General features: G+C 42.7%; 1 protein-coding gene across 4 annotated transcripts in view; it reads left to right on the plus strand.

Annotated features, from left to right (window-relative positions):
* Window positions 1-26587, plus strand: part of LOC140211145 (interleukin-1 receptor-associated kinase-like 2) — a 73501-nt gene that overhangs the window by 6679 nt on the left and 40235 nt on the right. For 2 of the 4 annotated variants that reach the window (XM_072280657.1, XM_072280656.1), the window contains exons 2-3: window positions 5836-6015; window positions 26034-26171. In XM_072280657.1, coding sequence (XP_072136758.1) covers window positions 5836-6015; window positions 26034-26171 — 318 coding nt within the window. The other 2 variants (XM_072280658.1, XM_072280660.1) reach the window with 2 other exon arrangements.

Genomic DNA, 26587 nt, shown 5'->3' on the forward strand with positions numbered 1-26587 from the left:
ACGCTAGAGAAACACTATTGTCAGGCAGCACCTGTAGAAAGAGAAGCAGAGTTGAAGACTTGGGTTGATGGCCTTTCATCAATGAAAGATTGTTGATTCAAGATGCAAATCTATTCATCTCCCAATAAAAGCCCACCCTTCCTGGGGAACATTTCCCTCCGGAGCTTCCTCTCCCCGAGGATCTATGGTGTGGTCTTTTTCTGCTGAACATTGTGGGCATCCTATGTTGGCGCTGGAATGTCTGGTGACACTTGTGGGCTGCCCTCAACACATCCTTAGGTATGTTGGTTGTTAATGCAAGCAGCACATTTCACTGTACGTTTTGATATACACAAGACAGATAAAATTGAATCTTGGCAGACAATGCTTTGGTGACATTGGGCTAATTTCAAGCATATGTATGGAACTCCGAAATATAAGCAGAAAATGCTGTATACATTCAACTGGTCAGGCAGAATCAGAGGTGAGAGAAGCAGCATGAATGTTTCAGGTTGAGGAGCCTTGGATCTTGCCTGCCCTACTGAGTCATATAGTCACATAACACAGAGCCAGGCCTTTTCGTTCATTGAGTATTTACTCGCTTTCTTACATCTCTTGGGAGTTGTACACTGGCCTCCAAACAGTGGCCAGGTGTGGGGTATAAATTACAATGGTAGATAAAAAAAGGCGTGTAAAAAGGGCAATGCTACGATGATCATGGGGGATTTCAATATAAAGGTAGACTGGGAAAATCAAGTTTGTGTTGGATCCTAAGAAGGAATTTGTAGAATGCCTACAACGTGGCTTGGCAAAGCAGTTTGTGGTCGAGTTCACTAGGGAAAAGGCAATTCTGGATAGGGTGTTGTATAATGAACCAGATTTGATTAAGGATCTTAAGGTAAATGAACCCATAGGAGGCAGTGATCGTAATTCACTCTGCACTTTGAGAGGGAGACATAAATGTAGGCAGTTAGAGGGGTTGCAATGTGTCTACTTCAATGCTAAGAGTATTAGGAATAAAGGGAATGGACTTAGAGCAGGGATCAGTGCGTGGAACTACGATGTTGTGGCCGTTACTGAAACTTGGCTGGAGGAAGGGCAGGATTGGCTGATGCAGGTACCGGGGTTTCGGTGTTTTAAAAGGAATAGGATGGGAGGTAGAAAAGCGGGGGAGTTGCATTACTGGTCAGGGATAGTATCACGGCTATAGAAAGGGAGGACGCTGCTCGGGTTCCGGTGACATCATCATTCAGAATGGCAGCTTAAATCAACAGCTCCTCCAGAAAAACACATATTTTGCTCCGTTAATCCATCAAATATAAGATCTTTCGAAAATATATGAATTAATAAGGGGGGCAAGAATGGAGATGAAAAAAAGCATCACTGCGGAGCCTATGGAAGAGAGAGGGGCAGCGCAAGGCTCTCCCACATGTGTGCGTGGTGGCGAGGCTGACGATGGGCCTGGGGCAGGCGAAGCGGCAAACATGGTAAGGGTTTTGGAAGCGATAAGGGAAGTCCAAAAAGATATAGAGAAGCAACTCAATGATATAAAGTCAGAGCTCGCCAACATCAATCAGAAAATAGCGGTGGCAGAGACTCGAATTGAGGAGGTGGAAGATCGCGGGCAAAACGTGGAACAGATACTAAGTAAGACGATAAAAATATTAAATCAACAGGAAAGTAAATTGCTTGACCGGGGGGAAGATCGCAACGGAAAAATATCAGGATTTATAATGTTCCCGAAAGAGTGGAGGGATTATCGATGATGGACTTTGTAGACAAGCTGCTGCGGGAAGCGCTGGAGATTCCTCAGACTATGGAGATTGAAATTGAAAGGGCGCACCGTTCACTTGTCCAGCGGCCTCCCGGAGACAGAGAAGATAAACCGCGTTCCATTGTACTTAGATTCCTTCGATTCAAGAGCAAGGCGGAGATTCTACGAAGGGCCTAGGTAAGAAGAGGGTGTTTTTGAACAGGAAGTTAATATACTTCGATCATGATTATCACCACCACCCCCCTCCCCCCCCCCCGGCAGTCCTACAGAAACGGAAGGAATATTCCGAAGCAAAACGAATATTAAAGCAAGAAAAGATTAAATTCCAAACCCCGTACCCTGTTAAACTGAGGGTATTTTACCAAGAAGGGATACAGCTATATCAGACGGTGGAAGAGGCAACTACAGACATGAAGAACAGAGGACTGCCCATTGGCGTGGTCAAACCAAGGGAAACTCTGGCTGACCAGTTATCCCGAACTGCTTGGGAAATAGTAAGAGAACCTAGAAAGCAGGGGACGGGAACAGGACGAGAGAAGGATTTTAGGAAGAGATTGTCAGTTCTCCGAGGGCAGCCCTCACCTCCTCCAGAAGAGCCATAAGGTTTGGCTAACTTTAAAAGTGCTGATAAACTAAACGGAAGCAAAAATAGATAGTGATATACCTATCTCGAGAAATATGTGTCATAATGCGGATTTTATATTACTCAATTTTTTTTAAAAAAATCATTTATTCATTCCTTTTCCCCCCACCTAAATGAGAATATATACATGGGAGGAATACACAGGGAAATCATTTCTGTGTAATGGACATAGTTTTTTTTTACTTACTTTTATAGGTACTGCAGCGGGGGCCATCAACCCATAGGTAGGAGGGGCTATCCTCCACGGCACGACGTTTCTTCTAGCCCAACCCAGGGTCATCTAGAGACCCCAGCCTTGGAACCACACCTTCCTTACCTTTCTTTTTATTATTCACTTTTCTTGGTTCTTATTTGTTCAGGGAGTAGATCGATTAAGTTATATTCTGCAAATTTCAATGATATACTGACAGATAAATACACTTAGAGAGTAAGACCATATATTTTGGGTATAAACCTCAAGAATGGTTGAAAAGAGATAAATATTTAATGAATGTACTGCTGGTGGCTGGTAAAAAGACCCTTACCAGGAAATGGTTATCTCAGGAGAGCCCAACTTTAAATGTATGGATGGAAATTACAATGGACATTTACAAAATGGAGAAGATAACAACATCTGTTAGTTATAAGTTGGAACAATTTTATTCATACTGGAAAAAATTGTTTAACTACATAACATCTCATAGGCCTGTTCTTATTCTCACAATCAATGAATATGTTGTTAAAAAAAACACTCCCTACTCTGTACATAGTTTTCTTCTTTCGATTGTTCTTTCTTTCCTCTTCTTTCTATAAGAGTATACTTCAGATAAAAATAATGTGGAGATTTGTGACAGATATGATTATATGATATATATGTACAGTGTCTGAAATACATCCTATGGAAATGTTTGTTTGATGATGAAACTCAGTAAAAAATAAATTACAAAAAAAAGAGAAAGGGAGGACACTGCAGAGGGAGTGTCCACTGAGTCGGTGTGGGTGGAAGTCAGAAACAGGAAGGGATCAATCACTGTGCTGGGAGTCGTCTATAGACCCCCAAATAGCCCTCGGGACACCGAGGAGCAGATAAGCAGGCAGATTTTAGAATGGTGCAGGAAATACAGGGTTGTAATTATGGGTGATTTCAACTTCCCTCATATTGACTGGCACCTCCTGACTGCAAGGGGGATAAATGGGGCTGAATTTGTCAGGAGTGTTCAAGAATGATTCCTGACACAGCATGTGGATCGGCCGACGAGAGGAGAGGCCATACTGGATCTAGTTCTGGGTAATGAACCTGGTCAGGTGGCAGACCTCTTGGCGGGGGAGCATTTTGGTGAGAGTGACCACAACTCCCTGAGCTTCAGCATAGCTATGGAAAAGGATAAAAACAGACAAAATAGGAAAGTGCTTAACTGGGGAAGGGCTCACTATGAAGGGATGAGGCAGGAACTAGTGAGAGTAAATTGGAAACAGATGTTCAAGGGTGAAAGCACAGAAGTAATGTGGAGGAAGTTTAGGGACTTCTTGTGCTGAGTTCGGGATAGGTTTGTCCCTCTGAGACAAGGAAAAAATGGTAGGAAAAGGGAACCGTGGCTGATGAAACACGTGAGGCAACTCGTCAAGAGGAAGAAGGAAGCATATGTTAGATATAAGAAGCAGGAAGCAGGAGGGGCTCATGAGAAATATAGGGTAGCCAGGAAGGAGCTTAAGAAAGGACTTAGGAGAGCTCGAAGGAGTCATAAGAAGATCTTGGCATGTAGGATTAAGGAGAACCCCAAGGCGTTCTATGCGTATGTGAAGAACAGAAGGATGACGAGAATGAAGGTGGGGCCGCTAAAGGATAAAGAAGGCAACATGTGCCTGGAGGCGGAGGAGGTTGGGAAATTCCTAAATGAATACTTTGCTTCAGTATTCACAAGTAAAAAGGACCTTGATCAGGGTGAGGTCGAAATAGAACAGGCCTGTGTGCTGGACAATGTGAAGATTAAGGAAGAAGAAGTGTTGGATCTTCTTAAAAACATCAAGATTGATAAGTCCTCAGGGCCGGATGTGATATACCCCAGGTTGCCATGGGAAGTGAGAGAAGAGATTGCTGGAGCAGTAGCTATGATCTTTGAATCTTCTTTGGCTGCAGGGAAGGTGCTGGAGGATTGGAGAATGGCAAATGTAGTTCCCTTGTTTAAAAAAGGTAATAGGGAGAATCCTGGGAACTATAGACGGGTGACTCTTATGTTGGTGGTCTGCAAACTATTGGAAAGGATTCTTAAGGGTAGGATCTACGAGCATTTGGAGAAGTACTGTCGGCTCAAGGATAGTCAACATGGCTTTGTGAAGGGAAGGTCGTGCCTCACGAGCCTAATTGAGTTTTTTGAAGAGGTAGCAAAAGAAATTGATGAGGGTAGGGAGGTAGATGTGGTGTACATGGATTTTAGCAAGGCATTTGACAAGGTCCCCCACGAGAGACTCATCGAGAAAGTTATGAGGCATTGGATCAGTGGAACCTTGGCTGTTTGGATAAAAAATTGGCTTACAGGAAGAAAGCAAAGGGTAGTAGTGGAAGGAAAGTGTTCTGCCTGGAGGTCGGTGACTAGTGGAGTGCCATAAGGATCTGTCCTGGGACCCCTGCTCTTTGTGATTTTTATAGATGACCTGGATGAAGGGGCAGAAGGATGGGTGAGTAAGTTTGTGGAGGAGCACCAGAGAGAGGCGATGGGCAGGTAAGGAAATAAGGTGAGAGAGGGAAATGGGAATGGGGAATGGGGAATGGTGAAGGAGGGTAGGGGGCATTACCAGAATTTTGAGAAATCGATGTTCGTGCCATCAGGTTGGAGGCTACTCAGGCAGAATATAAGTTTGGAGGAGCAACAGCTTGTATCCCATTTGGGTAACCTCTAACCTGATGTCATGAACATCGATTTCATGAACTTCCAATAATGCCCCCCCCCACTTCACCACTCCCCATTCCCATTTCCCTCTTTCACCTTATCTCCTTACCTGCCCATCACCTCCCTCTGGTGCTCCTCCCCCCTTTTCTTTCTTCCATGTCCTTCTGTCCTCTCCTACCAGGTTCACCCTTCTCCAGCCCTGTATCTCTTTCACCAATCAATTTACCTGCTCTGTACTTCACCCCCTCCCCTGCCTTCCGGTATCACCTATCACCTTGTGGTTCTTCCTACCCTCCCCCTACTTTCTAACTCTGACTCCTCATCTTTTTTCTCCAGTCCTGATGAAGAGTCTCGGCCCGAAGCGTCGACTACTCTTTTCCAAAGGTGCCTGCTGAGCTCCTCCAGCATTTTGTGTGTGCTGCTTGATTTGCAGCATCTGCAGATTTTCTCTTGTTTGCGATTGGAAACATCAGCTTGTTTTCAATCCTTTTACTTACATTTTTGTTCATGGTGGAAGGGAAGGAAAACAATAAATGATCAATCTATTCATCCTCTTAAAACTTCCCTTACAGCCTCTCGCATCATCATTGATCAGACCGAATTAAGGAACATTGAGTCTTGTGGCCGAAAGCCCAGCAGCAAAACCAGAGAGCTGATATGGGCTTGGGGAATGAAACAAGCCACTGTCCAACAGCTTCTGAACGTCCTGAATGAGATGCAGCTGTACAGAGCTGCCCGTGTAATTATGTCATGTAAGTGTGCTCCATTTAGATAAAAATACTTACCACAGAATTTGCTTTTGAATGGCTAATACTGAGCATATTTATTGGAACTGTGATGTTACTGCATTAATCATAGAACCATAGAACACTACAGCACAGAAAACAGGCCATTCGGCCCTTCTAGTCTGTGCCGAAACATTATTCCGCTAGTCCCATTGACCTGCATCCAGTCCATAACCCTCCAGACCTCTCCCATCCATGTACCTATCCAATTTATTCTTAAAACTTAAAGAGTGAGCCCGCATTTACCACATCAGATGGCAGCTCGTTCCACACTCCCACCACTCTCTGAGTGACGAAGTTCCCCCTAAACCTTTCCCCTTTCACCCTAAAGCCATGTCCTCTCATATTTATCTCTCCTAATCTAAGTGGAAAGAGCCTATTCACATTTACTCTGTCTATACCCCTCATAATTTTGTAAACCTTTATCAAATCTCCCCTCATTCTTCTACGCTCCAAGGAATAAAGTCCTGTTCAATCTTTCCCTGTAATTCAATTCCTGAAGATCCGGCAACATCCTAGTAAATCTTCTCTGCACTCTTTCAATCTTACTGATATCCTTCCTATAGTTAGGTGACCAGAACTGTACACAATACTCCAAATTTGGCCTCACCATTGTCTTATACAACCTCCCTATAACATCCCAACTCCTGTACTCAATACCTTGATTTATGAATACCAGGATGCCAAAAGCCTTCTTTACAACCCTGTCTACCTGTGATGCCACCTTCAGGGAATTATGCATCTGAACTCCCAGATTTCTTTGTTCCTCCGCACTCCTCAGTGCCCTACCATTTACTATGTATATCCTACCTTGATTTGTCCTTCCAAAATGCAACACCTCACACTTGTCTGCATTAAATTCCATCTGCCATTTTTTAGCCTATTTTTTCAGTTGGTCCAGATCCCTCTGCAAGCTTTGAAAGCCTTCCTCGCTGTCCACAACGCCTCCAATCTTAGTGTCATCAGCAAACTTGCTGACCAATTTACCACATTATTATCTAGACAACAAACAACAATGGTCCCAGCACAGATCCTTGAGGCACACCACTAGTCACAGGCCTCCGATCTGATAAGCAATCATCCACTACCACTCTCTGTCTTCTCCCACACAGCCAATTTCGACTCCAGTTTACAACCTCTCCATGGATACCTAGTGTCTGAACCTTCTGAGCTAACCTCCCATGTGGGACCTTGTCAAAGGCCTTACTAAAGTCCATGTAGACAACATCCACAGCCTTTCCTTCATCTACTTTCTTGGCAACCTCCTCGAAAAACTCTACAAGATTTGTTAAACACGATCTACCACGCACAAAGCCATGCTGACTATCCTTAATCAGCCCTTGGCTGTCCAAATACTTGTATATCCGACCTCTCAGATCACCTTCCAATAATTTACCTACTGCTGATATCAGGCTCACCGGCCTGTAATTACCTGGTATACTTTTGGAGCCTTTTTTAAACAACAGAGCAACATGAGCTACCCTCCAATCCTTCGGCACTATACCCGTGACTAAGGACATTTTAAATATTTCTGCCAGGGCCCCTGCAATTTCTACACTCATCTCTCTCAAGGTCTGAGGAAATATCATGTCAGGCCCAGGGGATTTATCTACCTTTATTCACTATAAGGCAGCAAGCACCTCCTTCTCTTTAATCTCTATATGTTCTATGACACTGCTGCTTGTTCCCCTGCCTTCCATATACGCTATGCCGGTTTCCTGAGTAAATACTGATGCAAAAAAAATTGTTTAAGAACTCCCCCATCTCGTGAGGCTCCACACATAGATGACCAGTTTGATCTTTTAGGGGACCAATTTTGTTCCTTATTTTCCTTTTAATCTTAATATACTTACAGAAACCCTTCAGGTTTACCTTCACATTATCTGCCAAAACAACCTCATGTCTTCTTTTTGCCGTTTTTCCTGATTTCCTTCTTTATTATTTTCTTACATTTTCTATACTCTTCAAGTACCTCATTTGTTCCTTATTGCCTATACCTGCTATACACCTCTCTCTCTTTTTCTTAACCAGATCACCAATATCCCTTGAAAACCATAGTTCCCTATGTCTGTTAACTTTGCCTTTAATCCTTGCAGGAACATGCAAACTCTGCACTCTCAAAATTTTGCCTTTGAATGCCTTCCACATACTGAACACATTCTTGCCAGAAAACAACTTATCCCAATCCACTCTTTCTAGATCCTTTCTCATTTCCTCAAAATTGGCAGTTCTCCAATTTAGAACCTTAACTCAAGGACCAGACCTATCCTTGTCCATAATTAACTCGAAACTAATGACATTATGGTCACTGGACCCAAAATGTTCGCCTACACTTCTGTCACCTGACCTGCCTGGTTCCCGAATAGGAGATCAAGTATTGCATCCTCTCTCGTTGGTACCTCTATATATTGACTTAGAAAACTTTCCTGAACACATTTGACAAACTCCACACCATCTAACCCTTTCACAGTGTGGGAGTCCCAGTCAATATATGGAAAGTTAAAATCCCCTACTATTACAACTTTCTGTTTCTTACGTCGGTCTGCTATCTCTCTACAGATTTGCTCCTCCAATTCTCTCTGACTATTGGGCAGTCTATAATACAACCCTATTAGTGTGGTCACACCTTTCCTATTCCTCAGCTCCACCCATATGGCCTCTGTAGACAAGTCCTCCGGGCTGTCCTGTCTACACACAGCTGTGATATTTTCCCTGACTAGTAATGCCACTCCTCCCCCTTTCATCCCTCCCCCTCTATCACATCTGGAAAAACAGAACCCCGGAACATTAAGCTGCTAGTCCTGCCCCTCCTGCAACCAAGTCTCACTAACAGCAATAATGTCGTATTCCCATGTGTAAATCCATGCCCTAAGCTCATCTTGCGTTACCTACAATCCATGCCCTAAACTCATCCTGCCGCAAGTAATGACAGATTCTGTCTATGCTATTTGCATAAATGTAGAGTTGGAATTCCCTGGGAGCCCACATTGCAAAACTGTTTGTCATACTGATTCAACCACACCACAGTCCGATTAATACTGAAAGTAAAAACTATTACACTTATTGGGAGAGCTATTGAATTATACAGTGCATAAACATGCCCTTTGGCCCATTAAGTCTGTGCCAGCCATTAAGCATTCACTTAAACTCATTGTGCGCTAACCTAATTTCTGCCCTCGTGTTGACTCCTCCCCACTCTCCTGTTTCAGGTTCATCGGTAATCCCAATACAAGCCTGCAACGCAGTACATGGCCCATTAATCTCTTTTCCCCATTGAGCTCAGACAAGGGTTCTATGAAATCTCTCCTATCTTGATCTGTGTTGTCTTGTTTAACATTATGCTGCTCTCAGCCCAGAATTGATTTTATGATAAAGACTTCTGGCCTCAATTACAAGATTATTTTCAAAAGAACGTTCCAGTGGGCTATTATTATTATACCTATAAGCCTACTGTGCAGCTCTCCTTGAGTGTTAGGAGTGAAATATAGAATTCAACAGTAAGCCAAACTCCACTCATTTAAACACTGGAGTCAGGATATAGCCCCCTAAGCTTTGGGTGCTAAATTGGCCAGCACTCATTCATACAACTGAATAGAGTAAAACTGAGAGACAACCAGAAAAATACAATAAGCTCTTAATGCAGCAACCTTATGACAATTAAGTTACACATTCATTCGGAGTTAGAAATATATGAAGCTAGATTTGCATGTAAAAAGTCCAAAAGTCATACACAACATGAGTAAACAAAGTTTTAAAGTATTGAAGATTAATATCATATAAGCATTCCTTAAAGTACCAAGCAACACACACAAAATTCTGGAGGAACTCAGTAGGCCAGGCAGCATCTATGGAAAAGAGTACAGTTGACGTTTCAAGATCAGCCCCTTCAGCAGGACTGGAGAAAAAAAGATGAAGAGTCAGAGTTCTAAGGGAGGGGAGGAAGAAAAACGAGGTGATAGGTGAAACTGGGAGGGGGAGGGGTGAAGTGAAGAGATGGGAAGTTGATTGGTGAAAGAGATACAGGGCTGGAGAAGGGGGAGTCTGATAGAAGAGGACAAGGCCATGGAATAAAGAAAAAGGGGGAGCAGCACCAGAGGGAGGCAATAGACAGGCAAGAAGATAAGGTGAGAGAGGGAAAAAGGGATGAGGAATGGTGAAGGAGGGGACGGCATTACCGGAAGTTCGAGACATTGATGTTCATGCCATCAAGTTGGAGGCTACCCAGACGGAATATAAGATGTTGCTTTACCAACCTGAGTATGGTCTCATCACGACAGTAGAGGAAGCCATGGATGGACATGTCGGAATGGGAAGTGAAATTAAAATGGGTGGCCACTGGGAGATACTGCTTTTTCTGGCGGACGGAGTGTAGGTGCTCGGTGAAATAGTCTCCAATCTACATCTGGTCTCACCGACATATAGGAGGCCACACCGGGAGCACCGGACACAGTAAGTGACCCCAACAGACTTACAAGTGAAGTGTCACCTCACCTGGAAGGACTGTTTAGGGCTCTGAGGGAGGAGGTGTGGGGGTAGGTGTAGCATTTGTTCTACTTGCAAGGATAAGTGCCAGGACGAGATCAGTGGGGAGGGATGAATTGACAAGGGAGTCACATAGGGAGCGATCCCTGCGAAAAGTGGGGAGGAGGGAAAGGTGTGTTTGGTGGTGGGATCCCGCTTGAGATGGCGGAAGTTGTGGAGAATTATGTGCTGGACGTGGAGGCTGGTTGGGTGGAAGGTGAGGACAAGAGGAACCCTATCCCTGGTGGGGTTGCAGGAGGATGGAGTGAGGGCAGATGTGTGCGAAATGGAAGAGATGCAGTTGAGGGCAGCATTGATGCTGGAGGAAGGCAAGCCCCTTCTTTGAAGAAATAGGACATCTCCTTAGTTCTGGAATGAAAAGCCTTCTCCTGACAGCTGATGTGGTGGAGACTGAGGAATTGAGAGAATGGATGGCATTTTTACATATAACAGTGTGGGAAGAGGTATAGTCCAGGTAGCTGTGAGAGTCAGTGGGTTTGTAAGAGACATCAGTAAGTAAGCTGTCTCCAGAGATAGAGACAGAGAGATCGAGAAAGGGAAGGGAGGTGTTGGAAACGGACCAGGTAAATTTGAGGGCCGGGTGGAAGTTGGAGGCAAAGTTGATGAAGTTGACGAGTTCAGAATGAGTCCAAGAAGCAGTACCAATGAGGTTGTCGATGTAGTGTAGGAAAAATGGGGAAGTGACACTAATGTAGGCTTGGAACATAGACTGCTTCACGTAACTGACAAAAAGGCAGGCACAGCTGGGACTCATGCTAGTGCCCATGGCTACACTTCTTGTTTGAAGAAAGTGGGAGGAGTTAAAAGAGTAATTATTGAGGGTGAGGACAAGTTCTGCGAGGCAGAGGAGCGTAGTAGTGGAGGAGAACTGATTGGGGCTGGTGTCTAGAAAGAAACAAAGCTTTGAGGCCTTACTGGTGGGGTATGGAGGTGTATAGGGACTGGACATCTCTTATATTTGTCCCTAAATTACCAAGGCTGGTCAAACACTTTACTAATAATTAGGAATAAACTTTTACATAATATTAATGCAAAATATTGCTCAGATAGCATTTCTCCTTTTTGAACTAAAGGAACATCTACAGACAATGATTTTGATGGTGCAAACGAAAGATGACAACACAGATTTGTGTATATGAACTCCATCAGAAACAATATGGCTGCCCTCCTGACGTGGTTCGACTGAATTTCAAAATTAAAGTCGCAGCACTGTCAAAGTAAAAATTCGAAGGGCTATGTTTTAAAATAAAAGCCTGAGTACCTGTCCTCTCAATTATACAATGTGATCAGATTTGTTCAATACTGTAGGAATACTTGTCCCACCTTACTGAGGTATATACCAGCTGCAAGGAAACCAGAATGCAGAATAAAGGGCTACAGAGAAAGTGTAGGAATATGGTAAGATTAAAGGCATTAACAGTGATTTTATGAGTCCATATTATCTTATCAAGAAGTGAGGAAAGAGGCTCCGGAATTGAAGGCTGGTTTCTGTGATGTGCTGAGCTGTGTTCTCAGCAGTCTCCATGTAGTTCCTTGTGGTCACAGGCAGAGCAGTTGCCATACCAAACCATGATGCATCGGGATTAGATGCTTTATATGTAGGAATGCACAGTCATCGTTTTGGGCCGAGACCCTTCATCAGCTTTATTCCTCTTCATAGATGTTGTCTGACCTGCTGAGTCCCTCCAGAATCTTGTATACGTTCCGCTGCACAATCTCTTGTGTTTAGGATATCTTCCATGGTACATCAGTAAAAATTGGTGAGGGGAAAGGGGGACATGCCAATGTTTTTTAGCCTCCTGAGGGAGTAGAGGCACTGGTGAGCTCTCTTGACCATGGTACCTATGTGGTTCAGAATGGAATGATGTTCACTCCTGAGGTCTCTCTTTACCGTGGTACCATTGAGTTAACCAGATACTGGGTACTCTGGAAGTCTTCTGTTAACTCTCACTGTTAATCCTGTAACTGCCCAGTGAGTGTCTTTAGTCAAGATATTCACTCAGCACCGGGCTTCCTCCATCTGCTTTGCCAAGCCTGCCTGAATATTGAACCATCGCAGTCACCCAGACAATTTAGTTACGTAACAAGGTGACCAGCTGTTTCCCTAATTCTGATACCCTTTCACTTCTTCTTATATCTTTTAATCTAGAGTAAGGCTAACCCCAGTCTCACATTTCTATAAGTTGTGAGATATTAAACGCTTTGCTTTATCTGCTTTCTCCACTCAGTGGCCACTTTATTAGGTACAGGAATGGCTGTCTGCTTTATGTGGTCTTCTGCTGCTGTAGCCCATCCACTTCAAGGTCTGATGCGTTGTGCATTCAGAGATACTCTTCTGCACTCCAGTGTCGTAACACATGGCTCTTTGAGTTACTGTTGCCTTCCTCTTAGCTTGACCCAGTCTGACTGTTCTCCTCCGACCTCTGATTAGCAAGGTGTTTTTGCCCACAGAACTGCAACACACTGGATGTTTTTGTGTTTTTCACACCATGCTCTGTAAACACTAGAGACTGCTGGGCATGAAAATCCCAGGAGATCAACAGTTTCTGAGATACTCGAACCACACTGCTTGGCACCAACAATCATTCCACGGTCAAAGTCACTTAGTTCACGTTTCATCTCCATTCTGATGTTTGGTTTGAACAACAACTGAACCTCTTGACCACGTCTGTATGCGCTTATGCATTGAGTTGCTGCCACATGATTGGCTGATTAGATATTTGATTTAACGGGCAGGTGTATCTAATATAGTGGCCACTGTTTCTTTCTTTAAAGATATTTTTGTCTATTTACACACTCTAGGTGTCTGCATATGCATGTCCACATCTTTCCTATTCATCTTAACTTCCAAATCTCCCAAAGATCCCAGGTAACATTAGTGCTGTGCATATTCTATCTCAGAATGGCTAATTGCTTCCAAAAGAACACTACAATCCCACAGCTTGAATTAGCATCCTGACTTTCACAGTCTGAAAGTTTTCAATGCAGTTCTGTCTCTGCACATTCTTGGCAGTTGCACATTTTTAACTAAACTGAACATCAAGGAAGATGGAACCAGTATCATGCTACAGACCTTTTGGAATACCCATAGCTTCCAGCCTGCTACGTCCTTCCACTGATTGCACTTTCTACCTCTAGGTCCTGACAGCCCTCAGCAGAGCATTCAGGGAGCCATTTCTACGGCAGAAGTACAAGCTTAGAAACCTTACCTTCTGTTCTCCCCCACATCTCACAATTGCTTTAGTTTGCATTTAAAATAACATGTTGGAGAGAATACAGAAGCGGTTCATCAGGAGGTTGCCTGGAATGGAAGACATTACTTATGGGAAAGGTTAGATACATTGCGATTGTTATTTCTGGAGTGAAGGAGGATGAGGGATGACCTGATAGAAGTAATGTGACTATAAGTGGCAAACGTAAGGTAGATGGTCAATCTTTTGTTCATGGTAGGGTATCAAAAACAAGATTAGCTTTATTTGTCACATGTACATTGAAACATACAGTTGTGAAATACATTGTTTTGTATCAAATCGAATCAGTGAAGATTGTGCTGGGCAGACCCCAAGTGTTGCCACGCTTCTGGCTCTAACATAGCCTGCCCATAACTCACTAACCCTCACTGTACATCTTTGGAATGTGGGAGGAAACCAGAGTACCTGGAGGAAACCCGCATGGTCACAGGGAGAATGTACAATCTCTTTATAGACAGTGGCGGGTGCTGTAATAGCATTATCCTTACCACTATGCTAGTGTACCATATAGAGTTAAGCAGAGAGGAAGGAGTTTCAAAGAGCATCTGAAAACATTTCTAAATATATGAGTGGTTGGTGTTTGGAATGCACTGGCAAAAGAGGTGGTGGAATCAAATATAATCTTAAAATACCATTTTAAATTAGTTCCTCTTTTTTGAATTGAAATGACCTTATTACTTACATCCTTCACATACATGAATAAAAATCTTTGTGTGATGTCTCCGTCTAAATGTGCAATGTGCAATTTATAGTAATTTGTAATAAATCGTATGTATGGCAGGATAGTCAATATAACCGAGAAATACGATTGTGTCAGCATGAATTAATCAGTCTGATGGCCTGGTGGAAGAAGCTGTCCCGGAGCCTGTTGGTCCTGGCTTCACTGCTACGGTACTGTTTCCTGGATGGCAGCAGCTGGAACAGTTTGGCGTTGAGGTGACTCGGGACCCCGGTGATCCTTCGGGCTCTTTTTACACACCTGTTGCTGTAAATGTCTTGAATAGTGGGAAGTTCACATCCACAGATGTGCTGGACTGTCCACACCACTCTCTGCAGAGTCCTGCGATTGAGGGAAGTACAGTTCCCATACCAGGCAGTGATGTAGCCAGTCAGAATGCTCTTAATTGTGCCCCTGTAGAAAGTTCTTAGGATTTTGGGGCCCATACCAAACTCCTTCAGCCATCTGAGGTGAAAGAGGTGTTGTTGGGCCTTTTTTCACAGCCGGTATGAAATCCTCGTGATGTATATACCGAGGAACTTGAAGCTGTACACCCTCTCAACCCCAGATCCATTGTTGTCTATAGGGGTTAGACTGTCTCTATTCCTCCTGTAGTCCACAACCAGCTCCTTTGTTTTTGCAACATTGAGGGAGAGGTTGTTTTTTTGACAGCACTGTGTCAGGGTGATGACTTCTTCTCTGTAGGTTGCCTCATTATTATTTGAGATTAGGCCAATCAATGTAGAATCGTCAGCAAATTTAATTAACAGATTGGAGCTGTGGGTGGCGACACAGTCATGGGTATACAGAGAGCAAAGGAGGGGGCTTAGGACACATCCCTGAGGAGCTTCTGTGTTGAGGGTCAGAGGGGTAGATGTGAGGGAACCAACTGCTGGCGACCTGACAGGAAGTCCAGGATACAGGTGCACAAGACAGGGTGAAGGCCGAGGTCTCTGAGCTTCTTGCTGAGCCAGGAGGGAATTATGGTGTTGAATGCTGAACTGTAGTCCAAGAACAGCATTCTCACATAAGCATCCTTCTTCTCCAGATGTGTAAGGATGGTTTGTAGGGCTGTGGCATCATCTGTTGATCGGTTGTGTCGGTAGGCGAATTGTAAGGGGTCCAGTTTGGGTGGTAGCAAGCTGCAGATGTCGTCCTTGACCAGCCTCTCAATGCATTTGCTTATTATTGAGGTGAGTGCAACAGGACGCCAGTCGTTCAGACATGTTACCCTGGTCTTTTTAGGTACAGGGACAATGGTGGATGTTTTGAAGCAGGAGGGCTTCTCTGGTTGTTCTCTGGACAGGTTGTTCTCTGGCAAAGATGTGATTGGTAGGTGGGAAGCCTTCAAAGGGGAAATTTTGAGAGTGCAGAGTTTGTATGTTCCTGTCAGGATTAAAGGCAAATTGAATAGGAATAAGAAACCTTGGTTCTCAAGGGATATTGCAACTCTGATAAAGAAGAAGAGGGAGTTGTATGAAATGTATAGGAAACAGGGGGTAAATCAGGTGCTTGAGGAGTATAAGAATGCAAGAAAATACTTAAAGAAAGAAATCAGGAGGGCTAAAAGAAGACATGAGGTTGCCTTGGCAGTCAAAGTGAAGGATAATCCAAAAAGCTTTTACAAGTATATTAAGAGCAAAAGGATTGTAAGGGATAAAATTGGTCCTCTTGAAGATCAGAGTGGTCGGCTTTGTGCGGAACCAAAGGAAATGGGGGAGATCTTAAATAGGTTTTTTTCATCTGTATTTACTAAGGAAGCTGGCATGAAATCTATGGAATTGAGGGAATCAAGTAGTGAGACCATGGAAACTGTACAGATTGAAAAGGAGGAGGTGCTTGCTGTCTTGAGGAAAATTAAAGTGGATAAATCCCCGGGACCTGACAGAGTGTTCCCTCGGACCTTGAAGGAGACTAGTGTTGAAATTGTGGGGGCCCTGGCAGAAATATTTAAAATGTCGCTGTCTACGGGTGAAGTGCCGGAGGATTGGAGAGTGGCTCATGTTGCTCTGGTGTTTAAAAAAGGATCGAAAAGTAATCTGGGAAATTATAGGCCGGTGAGTTTAACATCAGTAGTAGGTAAGTTATTGGAGGGAGTACGAAGAGACGGAATCTACAAGCATTTGGATAGACAGGGGCTTATTAGGGAGAGTCAACATGGCTTTGTGCGTGGTAGGTCATGTTTGACCAATCTGTTGGAGTTTTTCGAGGAGGTTACCAGGAAAGTGGATGAAGGGAAGGCAGTGGATATTGTCTACATGGACTTCAGTAAGGCCTTTGACAAGGTCCCGCATGGGAGGTTAGTTAGGAAAATTCAGTCGCTAGGTATACATGGAGAGGTGGTAAATTGGATTAGACATTGGCTCGATGGAAGAAGCCAAAGAGTGGTGGTAGAGAATTGCTTCTCTGAGTGGAGGCCTGTGACTAGTGGTGTGCCACAGGGATCAGTGCTGGGTCCATCGTTATTTGTCATCTATATCAATGATCTGGATGATAATATGGTAAATTGGATCAGCAAGTTTGCTGATGATACAAAGATTGGAGGTGTAGTAGACAGTGAGGAAGGTTTTCAGAGCCTGCAGAGGGACTTAGACCAGCTGGAAAAATGGGCTGAAAAATGGCAGGTGGAGTTTAATACTGACAAGTGTGAGGTATTGCACGTTGGAAGGACAAACCAACGTAGAACATACAGGGTTAATGGTAAGGCACTGAGGAGTGCAGTGGAACAGAGGGATCTGGGAATACAGATACAAAATTCCCTAAAAGTGTCGTCACAGGTAGATAGGGTTGTAAAGAGAGCTTTTGGTACATTGGCCTTTATTAATCGAAGTATTGAGTATAAGAGCTGGAATGTTATGATGAGGTTGTATACGGCATTGGTGAGGCCGAATCTGGAGTATTGTGTTCAGTTTTGGTCACCAAATTACAGGAAGGATATAAATAAGGTTGAAAGAGTGCAGAGAAGGTTTACAAGGATGTTGCTGGGACTTGAGAAACTCAGTTACAGTGAAAGGTGAATAGGTTAGGACTTTATTCCCTGGAGCGTAGAAGAATGAGGGGAGATTTGATAGAGGTATATAAAATTATGATGGGTATAGATAGAGTGAATGCAAGCAGGCTTTTTCCACTGAGGCAAGGGGAGAAAAAAACCAGAGGACATGGGTTAAGGGTGAGGGGGGAAAAGCTTAAAGGGAACATTAGTGGGGGGCTTCTTCACACAGAGAGTGGTGGGAGTATGGAATGAGCTGCCAGACGAGGTGGTAAATGCGGGTTCTTTTTTAACATTTAAGAATAAATTGGACAGATACATGGATGGGAGGTGTATGGAGGGATATGGTCCGTGTGCAGGTCAGTGGGACTAGGCAGAAAATGGTTCGGCACAACCAAGAAGGGCCAAAGGGCCTGTTTCTGTGCTGTAGTTTCTATGGTTCTATGGTTCTATGGCACTCTACACTGGGAGAGGGAGAACACCACTGTGTTTTGCTTTGAAGTCTGCGATGGTGTGCAGACCTTGCCATGGTAAGCATGTGTTGTTGGTGGAGCGTTGTGTCTGAATCTTGTCCCTGTATTGTTGTTTCGCTGCCTTGATGACTTTGCGCACATTGTAGCTACGTTTCTTGAGCTTCTGCTGATTACCGGCAACGTAACCTCTGGTTAGATAGAACTTGTTTAACAAACCAGTTTAGTTTATACATACAAGATATTGAAGGGTGTGTTTCTAACACAGGCAGATGGGATTAGTGTAGACGGGCAAAAACGGTTGGCGTGGATGAGATGGTCCTTGTTTCTGCGCTGTCATCCTTCAGGACTGAAACAAGTACATACAATTCTCACTAGCTGATGAGGCCAATCAGTTAAAAAGTCTAGAAATGTCATGTTAATACTAAGGTAATTTTTAAAGCACCTTTTGACAGCTTTGCAGAGATTTACGAGGGGTGATTGATAAGTTCGTGGCCTGGGGTAGAAGGACATGTGTTATACAGCTCTCATTACATGCACATGCAGTTCAACTCTTTGAGTGATTATGCAGAAAGTTTGAAGTTAATAACTCATCAGGGGTGATTGATAAGTTTGTGGCCTAAGGTAGAAGGAGATGAACTATTAACTTTAAACTTTCTGCGTAATCAGTCAGAGTTGAATTGCATTTACATGTAACGAGAGCTGTATAACTCATCTCCTTCTACTTTAGGCCAAGAGCTTATCAATCACCCCTGCTGTGGACACTTTCTGGAGGTCCAAAATCCGTATATTCCACGACCACTGGACTAAGTGTGTAAATGTAGGAGGGGACTATGTTGAAAAATAAATGTGCTAGGTTTTCTAAAATTGACTCCTTCTACCTTAGGCCGCAAACTTATCAATCACCCCTCGTACACAATAAAATCCTGTTTCTCTTTCTTACCTCTGATTTATTTCTTCTATGTTCACCTCACTCAAAAAGCTGGAGGTAGTTTAACATAAGCAAAAAACTCTTCCAGTGGCTTGGTAGGAGAGTCCATCACCATAAAAATTGAGGGTTTTACCACAAAGATCACAGCCATTAAGCTTTATCTCCAATATTTACTGTTTATTTTTTATTTGAGCTGAGCAGAAGTAGAATAGGTTCTTGGAATAAGAGAATGTTCTTCACTACAAGGAAGTAGGTGTTAGTCCTGTCATTCACTATGGTCATTGCTGATCTAACCTAGGCCTCAACTTTTCTTAAGTAGCCATCAATTCACCAGTCTCTAAACTGAATCTCTATGTCCAGTGTAAATATCTTGAGTAATCTAGCCTTCACAATCTTCGAAGACTGAGAATTCCACAGATTTGCCAACCGTTGTGGGAAGAAATTCCTATGCATCTGCTTTTAATAGACCATCCCTACCAATCTCATCACTATTTCATCTCATTCTCGCACTAATAGAGACGTCTCTACCATATCATGTCCACTTAAGACCTTGTATGGCTCAGTACGATCACCCTTCATTCTTCTGAACTCCAAAGAAAACAGATCTAAATTTATAGCTGTTCCTGACAGGAAAAACATCTCATCCCAGGTATAAGGCTAGCAAATTTTTTCTGGTCTGCTGCCAGAGCTAGTACCTTCTGCCTTAAATAAGGAAACTAAACTGTACGTAGCACGCTGAGTGTGACCTGGACAACACACTGTGAGGCAATTAATCGGCTGTGGTGCAACCTGTTAAAATGATTACTTATGAGCTATGTATGTGAAGTCTGGTAACGATACCTTTAGGGTTATTTACGGTGCTTGCATTGATGATATGGAATAGTGCCGTCTCATCTCCACCCACTCATCATCAACAACTCTACAGTTAGCACCGTTTCAACGTTCAGGTTCCTGGGCATCGTTATCTTTCGGGACCTCATGTGGGAGAACCATATCTCCTTCAGTAACAAAAAGGCTCAGCAGAAGAAGTATCCCTTGCAGCAGTTGGTAAAATTCCATCTTTCCCAGAACATACTGGTGCAATTCTACACTGCCATCCTCACATCAGCCACAAATGTCTGGTTTGATGCAGCATCCTCTCACAATATTGGAAAGCTACAGTGAAATCTCAGGTCAGCAGAAAGGCCACTGGCTGCAGTTTACCATCACTGCAGGATCTGTCCAGGACAAGAAAAATCATTGAGGACACTATCCACCTGGCAAACTGCCTTTTCCAAAAACTCACTTCTGGAAAGCACTACAGGGCCAATAAAAGAGAAAAAAAAATCACGCCATCTTAAAAAGTTTCTTCCCCCAGGCAGTTAATCTGATCAACCATTCTAGTTAGCCCCCCATCCCGCTCTATGTATTACCCCTGTCACTGCACTGCACTGTAAAAGCACTATCACTTTTTATAATGATGTTACTATGTAAATACTTATTGGTATTTAAGTATTTATGCACATTTTATTTCAAATCTATTCTTTAATCTCTAAGTTAATTTCTTACATTTTTTTATTTTTATAATCTTTGAATATTGTTTTCTGTTGAATGTTGCAGCAACACACCACAGCAAATTGCTTGTACATGTAAATGTATATGGTGAATAAAGTTGATCCTTGAGTAGTGCTGCTTCTTAACGTTACTTGCTATGAGTGGTTTCTTAAAGAGACGGAAGTACTGGCAAAACTATTAATGATTTTCCACGTTGTTCCCTTTGGCAAAGTAGTGGTCAGCCTCAAAAAGTTGCCATCTGCATGATGAAGGAACTTCTGCGGTGAGGCTGAGTAGCAAGTTCCTGGATCTTGATCCAGCCACATTTGAGTCATAGAGTTATAGAGAAGTACAGCACAGAAACAGGTCATTCAGCCCATCTAAGCCATGCCAAAACCATTCAAACTGCCTATTCTCATGGATCTGTACCCGGACCATAGCCCTCTGTACCACTACTATCTATGTACCTATCTATACTTCACTTAAACATTGAAATCAAGCTCACATTCTCCACTTGTGCTGACTGCACATTCCACACTCTAACGGCCCTTTGAGTGAAGAAGTTTCCCCTTAAACTTTTCGCCTTTCATCTCTAACCCACGACCCCCGGCCTCAGTGTGGCCTCAGTGGAAAAGGCCTACTTGCATTTACCCTTTCTGTACCCCTCATACTTCACCCCTATCAAATCTCCTCTCAACCTTCCATGTTCTAAAGAATAAACTCCTAACTTATTCAATCTTTCCTTATAACTTGTGTCCTCCAGACCCAGCAACTTCCTTGTAAATTTTCTCTGTACTCTTTCAAACTTATTTACACCTTTCCTGTAGGTAGGTGACCAAAACTTCACACAATAGTTCAAATTAGGCTTCATCAACATCTTACACAACCTCAGCATTACATCCCATCTCCTGGACTCAAAGCTTCAAAAACTGCCGTGAGTCGCTCCCCTTTTATACTCGATCAGAGAACCTTGAGTGAATTATGTCTTCTCAAAATGCTGCTCAAAGCAAAATTTGGTATTTGGACCCTGAAGGTTAGTACTTAATATACCAGACTTCGATGCTGTGTGACTTAGAGTGGAACTTAGTAAAATCTCCTCTTTGATTTAACTAACTTGTCAGGATCTCTGGGATTAGATTGCCACAGTGTGTAACCATATAACTCACAAAGCTCCAACGGGAAGGATCTTGCAGTGCTTGCAGGCAGCTCGGAGAAAGGGTCGAGATCCAGGCATGTTCAACATTAACCTAAAAAATCAGAACTACTTTTTATTCTGGAAATCGGGGTTCACCTTACCTCAAAATATCAAATCAAACTATATGAAGTTTGATTATCATTCAAACTATACATAGATATAGCTGAACGAGACAGTGTTCTTCTGGGGCCAAGATGCAAAACATTCAAAATAGCAAGCAGACATTCAAAAATCGTGAGTAACATAATTCAGATATTGAGCAAAGAAGCATATTCATTTAAAAATAAAACATATATAGTCCAAGATCCTGACGACAATGTACAGCAATTGATGGTACAGTGTCCCTGCAATTCAGTCTGTCATTCCACCGCTTGAACATGGGAGGGCAGCACCGATGGGTGAGGCCAGGCCCCGGCCGAGCTCAACCATGCTGTCGTGCTTTTGCGTCCCTCACCAGGTTGGCAGCAGCGGGAAAGCCTGAGGTTTGAGGCCTAGTTCTTGCTACAACTGAGGCTATGCTGCTCCCATGACGACTGTCCCACTACCAGACAAGGGTAACAGGCCTGCGGCAACTTGTATTATCACTGTCCAACAGAGTCTTGCAATTGCGAGTGAAATGTCCGAGGCAATCTCCCACGGTTAACTGCACCAACTCCAATGCTTCCAATTTCAAGTTTCAGTACAGTATTAACTGCAAATGAGGAAATGTGATATATAAAGCAGCAATAAAGATGAACAATGTTTTTGTTTAGCCTATTAGTTCTGCTGATTGTTAAGCCTTTAATTTGTTGTGATAACAAGAAATTAGGAGAACTGAAGAGAGTGAAGTTGGTTTTAGTTCTGCAAAAATAAGATCCTCAATTTGGAAATTTAATAAAAAGGCCCTTTTGCCCTGATTATTTTCTTATCTGTGCTGAGGGTGTGATCATTTGGTGTATTGCTAAAGGACCGAAACAACTCCTGTTCCCTTTTTAAAATTTCTAAATTTATCCAAGTCAGATGGTTATACTACATAATGTTTCAGTCAACATTTACATCATAATTCCAATAATTCCAATGACCACATATATACAGTACTGTGCAAAAATCTTAGGCACCCTAGATGTTTTATGGCCTCCACAGAGCCCTGATCTCAACATTATCAAGGCGGTCTAGAATTACCTGCAGAGACAGAAGCAAGCAAGACAGCCAAAGTCTGCAGAGGAACCGTGGCAAGTTCTCCAAGATGCTTGGAACAACCTACCAGCTGATTTTCTTATAAAACTGCACAACAGTGTACTTAGGAGAACTGATGCAGTTTTAAAGGCAAAGGATGGTCACACCAAATATTGATCTGATTTCATTTTTTTTTACTGTTTATTGCTCTTTATAGTATTTTTTGATACTTAGAATTTTTCATTTCGTTATTTTTGAAAGCATCATCACTTTACAGAATTTATTTTACATGTGCCTAAGACATTTGCCCAGTACTGTACACCTCGAGTAAATAGTTCATGAGGTTTTAAACTGAGTTCTAACCAATTACTATGTCATTGTGGGAGGACTCGAAGCTATGCCTTTGTAGTGGTTGTATCCCGTTGCAGCACCTTTCTCGTTGCATTGTCCTACGCCTCAGACCATGCTGGTTTGCAGCATTCCATCAAGGACCATAACAGCCTCTGGAATTCCAGTGACTCCCAGATGTGGCCAAAGACATTGACAGTTGGCTGCTTGTCTCAGTGTTCATACCTGGGAATAGTCTGCACAGCACATAATCCTGTGGTATGTGGCTTTTTGGGACAAACTTAAATGTGTACCTCTTCATCTCTTCGCAAATGTTTCCGGTAAATGCATGTGCCAAAAGGAGATGGGCATTTCCAGCGTATCCATCACGAGGGCAGCACGTTGCTCCCTACCATGATGCCAGGGACCTTGATGAAGTGAAGCTTGCCACTAACTTGTGTCAGGAATTCTAAGCTATGAATCATCAAATCTTTGAGGGCATCTTTCTTTTGTTCCTTTGCCTCTGGTCACAAAATCGAGCCTGTTTCTCTCTTCGAAGCTGCTGGCTTACCTCCCGTATATTTTTTATGCTTTGTATTTTTATTTCAGTACCCAACTCAATGATAAACATAGACACATCTGGTTATAGAGCTATACTCACTGGGTGGCAGAGGCTGTGTACTTGCGTCAGTGCAGGACAAGCCCTTTGATGACGCTCTGGGTTGGGAATGTTTCGCTCATTTGCATTAGGGGCATACAAAACGGCCACATCACTCAACCTTTCCCACTACCGAAAAGCAAAGGGAAAAGGATTGTTTCCGACCTCAATCAAAAAGTGGCATAGTTAGCACAACGGCAGCCAACTGTAAGATCAGGGTTCAGTTCCCACCATTATCTGATAGAAGTTTATACATTCTCCCCGTGACCACATGAGTTTGATCTGGATACCCCCATAGTCCAAAGACATACAGTTGTGGGCATGCTATGTTGGCACCCAAAGCATGGCATCACTTGTGGGCTGCACAGTGCCACCTAGATACTGACTCGATTTGATGCAAACAGCACAATTTACTGTATGTTTCATTGAACATGTGACAAGTAAAGCTGATCTTTAATTTTTTAAACATTTAGGTACTCTGACATTCTCCATTGCCCTTCAGCCTTCTTTATTGTATTAAAAAGGGAAATCAATCCATGTGTGTCAAGTATTCAGCTTCTTGAGACAAGTAGATCACTGGGTGGAACTTTCCATTTTTGTGAGGATATAAAGCTTCTAATTTTGGGTGTTGGAAATCAGAGTTTGCTTGGAGGACACATGAAGGGGGTTTCAGATTAGTTGATAAACTAAGTGATTTAAATGCTCTTTTATTGAAAATATAATTTAAAAGATGTAGAAATCTCTGGGTTTGGATTGTTATTGATAACTGGGATAGCATTCAATTTTTAATTTAAATCTCATTTCATGCAAATTTTTCAATAAGGATTACATGGTGTTGAATCCTGATGCTTTTGCGATCAGAAATTCTTTGGAAGCCAAGAATACGGCATAAAATCTGTTGCTTACGATCATTTTTTAAAGTTTTATGAGAGTGGAAAACAAACAAAGAGAGAGCTGAGAAATCACATAAATGAAAAAGGTAAAAAAGGTATTGTGGTTTTCTCATTCTCAGACTAGATTTAACAAACATACCAGTGCAATCAATTTACCTATAAAATAGCCAGACTCAAGTGACGTGACAACTGTTATAGGACAAATAAGAAGCTTCTAGAAAACTACAGAAGCAACCATAATTGCTGGAAAATTGACTGAAAAATTATATGTATATAGGTGATTATATAAAAATACAAACAAGCATAGAAAAGTTAAGCTACAAGAAAAATAGCAATTCTGCACCACCATCCAACAATGGGGATGGTGTCCATTGAACTGAATTGAATTGCCTTTATTTCTTACATCCTTCACATACATGAGGAGTAAAAATCTTTATGTTATGCCTCCATCTAAATGTGCAATGTGTAATTTATAATAATTTGTAATAAATAGTATGTACAACAGGACAGTAAATATAGCATAGAAATACAATTGTATCAGTGTGAATTAATCAGTCTGATGGCCTGGTGGAAGAAGCTGTCCCCGAGACTGTTGGTCCTGGCTTTTATGCTGCGGTACCATTTCTTGGATGGTAGCAGCTGGAACAGTTCGTGGTTGGGGTGACTCAAATTCTCAATGATCCTTCAGGCCCTTGTTACGCACCTGTCTCTGTAAATTACCTGAATAGTGGTAAGTTCACATCTACAGATGCGCTGGACTGTCCGCACCACTCTCTGCAGAGTCCTGCAAGTGAGGGAAGTACAGTTCCTATAACAGGCAGTGATGCAGCCAGCCAGGATGCTCTCATTTCTGCCCCTGTAGTAAGTTCTTATGATCTGGGCACTTATGCCAAACTTCTTTAACTGTTTGAGGTGAAAGAGGCACTGTTATGCTTTTTTCACCACGCAGCCAATATGCACAGTCCACGTGAGATCCTTGGTAATGTATATGCCGAGGAACTTAAAGCTGTTCGCCCTCTCAACCCCAGATCCATTGATGTCAATAGCGGTTAGCCTGTCTCCATTCCTTCTGTAGTCCACAACCAGCTCCTTTGTTTTTGCAACATTGAGGGAGAGGTTGTTTTCAGAGTGATGATGTCTTTTCTGTAGGCTGCCTTGTTATTATTTGAGATAAGGCCAATCGATATACGTTTGTAGTATCATCAGCAAATTTAATTAGCAGATTGGAGCTGTGGGTGACTGGGTGGTAAGATTCATTGTCAATATTAAGGGCTTACTAGCTTTAAGTACGTTATAGCATTAATAGTGAATCTTATCTTTCAGGGACATCAGAAGATCCATTCATTGCTCAGCCTGCTTCCTCTCACATACCTCTGCCAGAAACTCCCGAGGTGCCTCAGTCTTCAGTTTCCTCCAGATCACTTCTGGATTATGTGGCCAATGTGGACTCAGATGTCAATGGTAATTATATTAATTCTTGGCAGTTATCAGTGAGATGGATTGGGTCAGGAAAATATGCGAGCTGGATTCAGTATAACCTCCTTATTCTGTTCATGTAAAGTTGTCTCGGTTTCACAAGGTTTACTGAATCACATGAAGCACATTTAGTTGCATCCCCACAGAACAATGTGGAATGAAACAATTAACCCCACATACATTCAATAATCTTGTTACACTGTCACACAGACAGGTAAGATAGAAACATGGAATAGGATAGGAGGCATAGATGTAGCGGACAGACAGAGACATTTTCCTAGGGCAGAAATGGTTAGCATGAGGGGGCATAATTTTAAGTTGACTAGAGGAAAGTATAGGGGGAGGTCAGGGATAAGTTTTTTCACACAGTGAGTGGTGGGTGCATGGAGCACCGAGCTTCA

Source organism: Mobula birostris, chromosome 16, assembly GCF_030028105.1.
Source record: "Mobula birostris isolate sMobBir1 chromosome 16, sMobBir1.hap1, whole genome shotgun sequence".
Lineage (NCBI taxonomy): Eukaryota > Metazoa > Chordata > Chondrichthyes > Myliobatiformes > Myliobatidae > Mobula > Mobula birostris.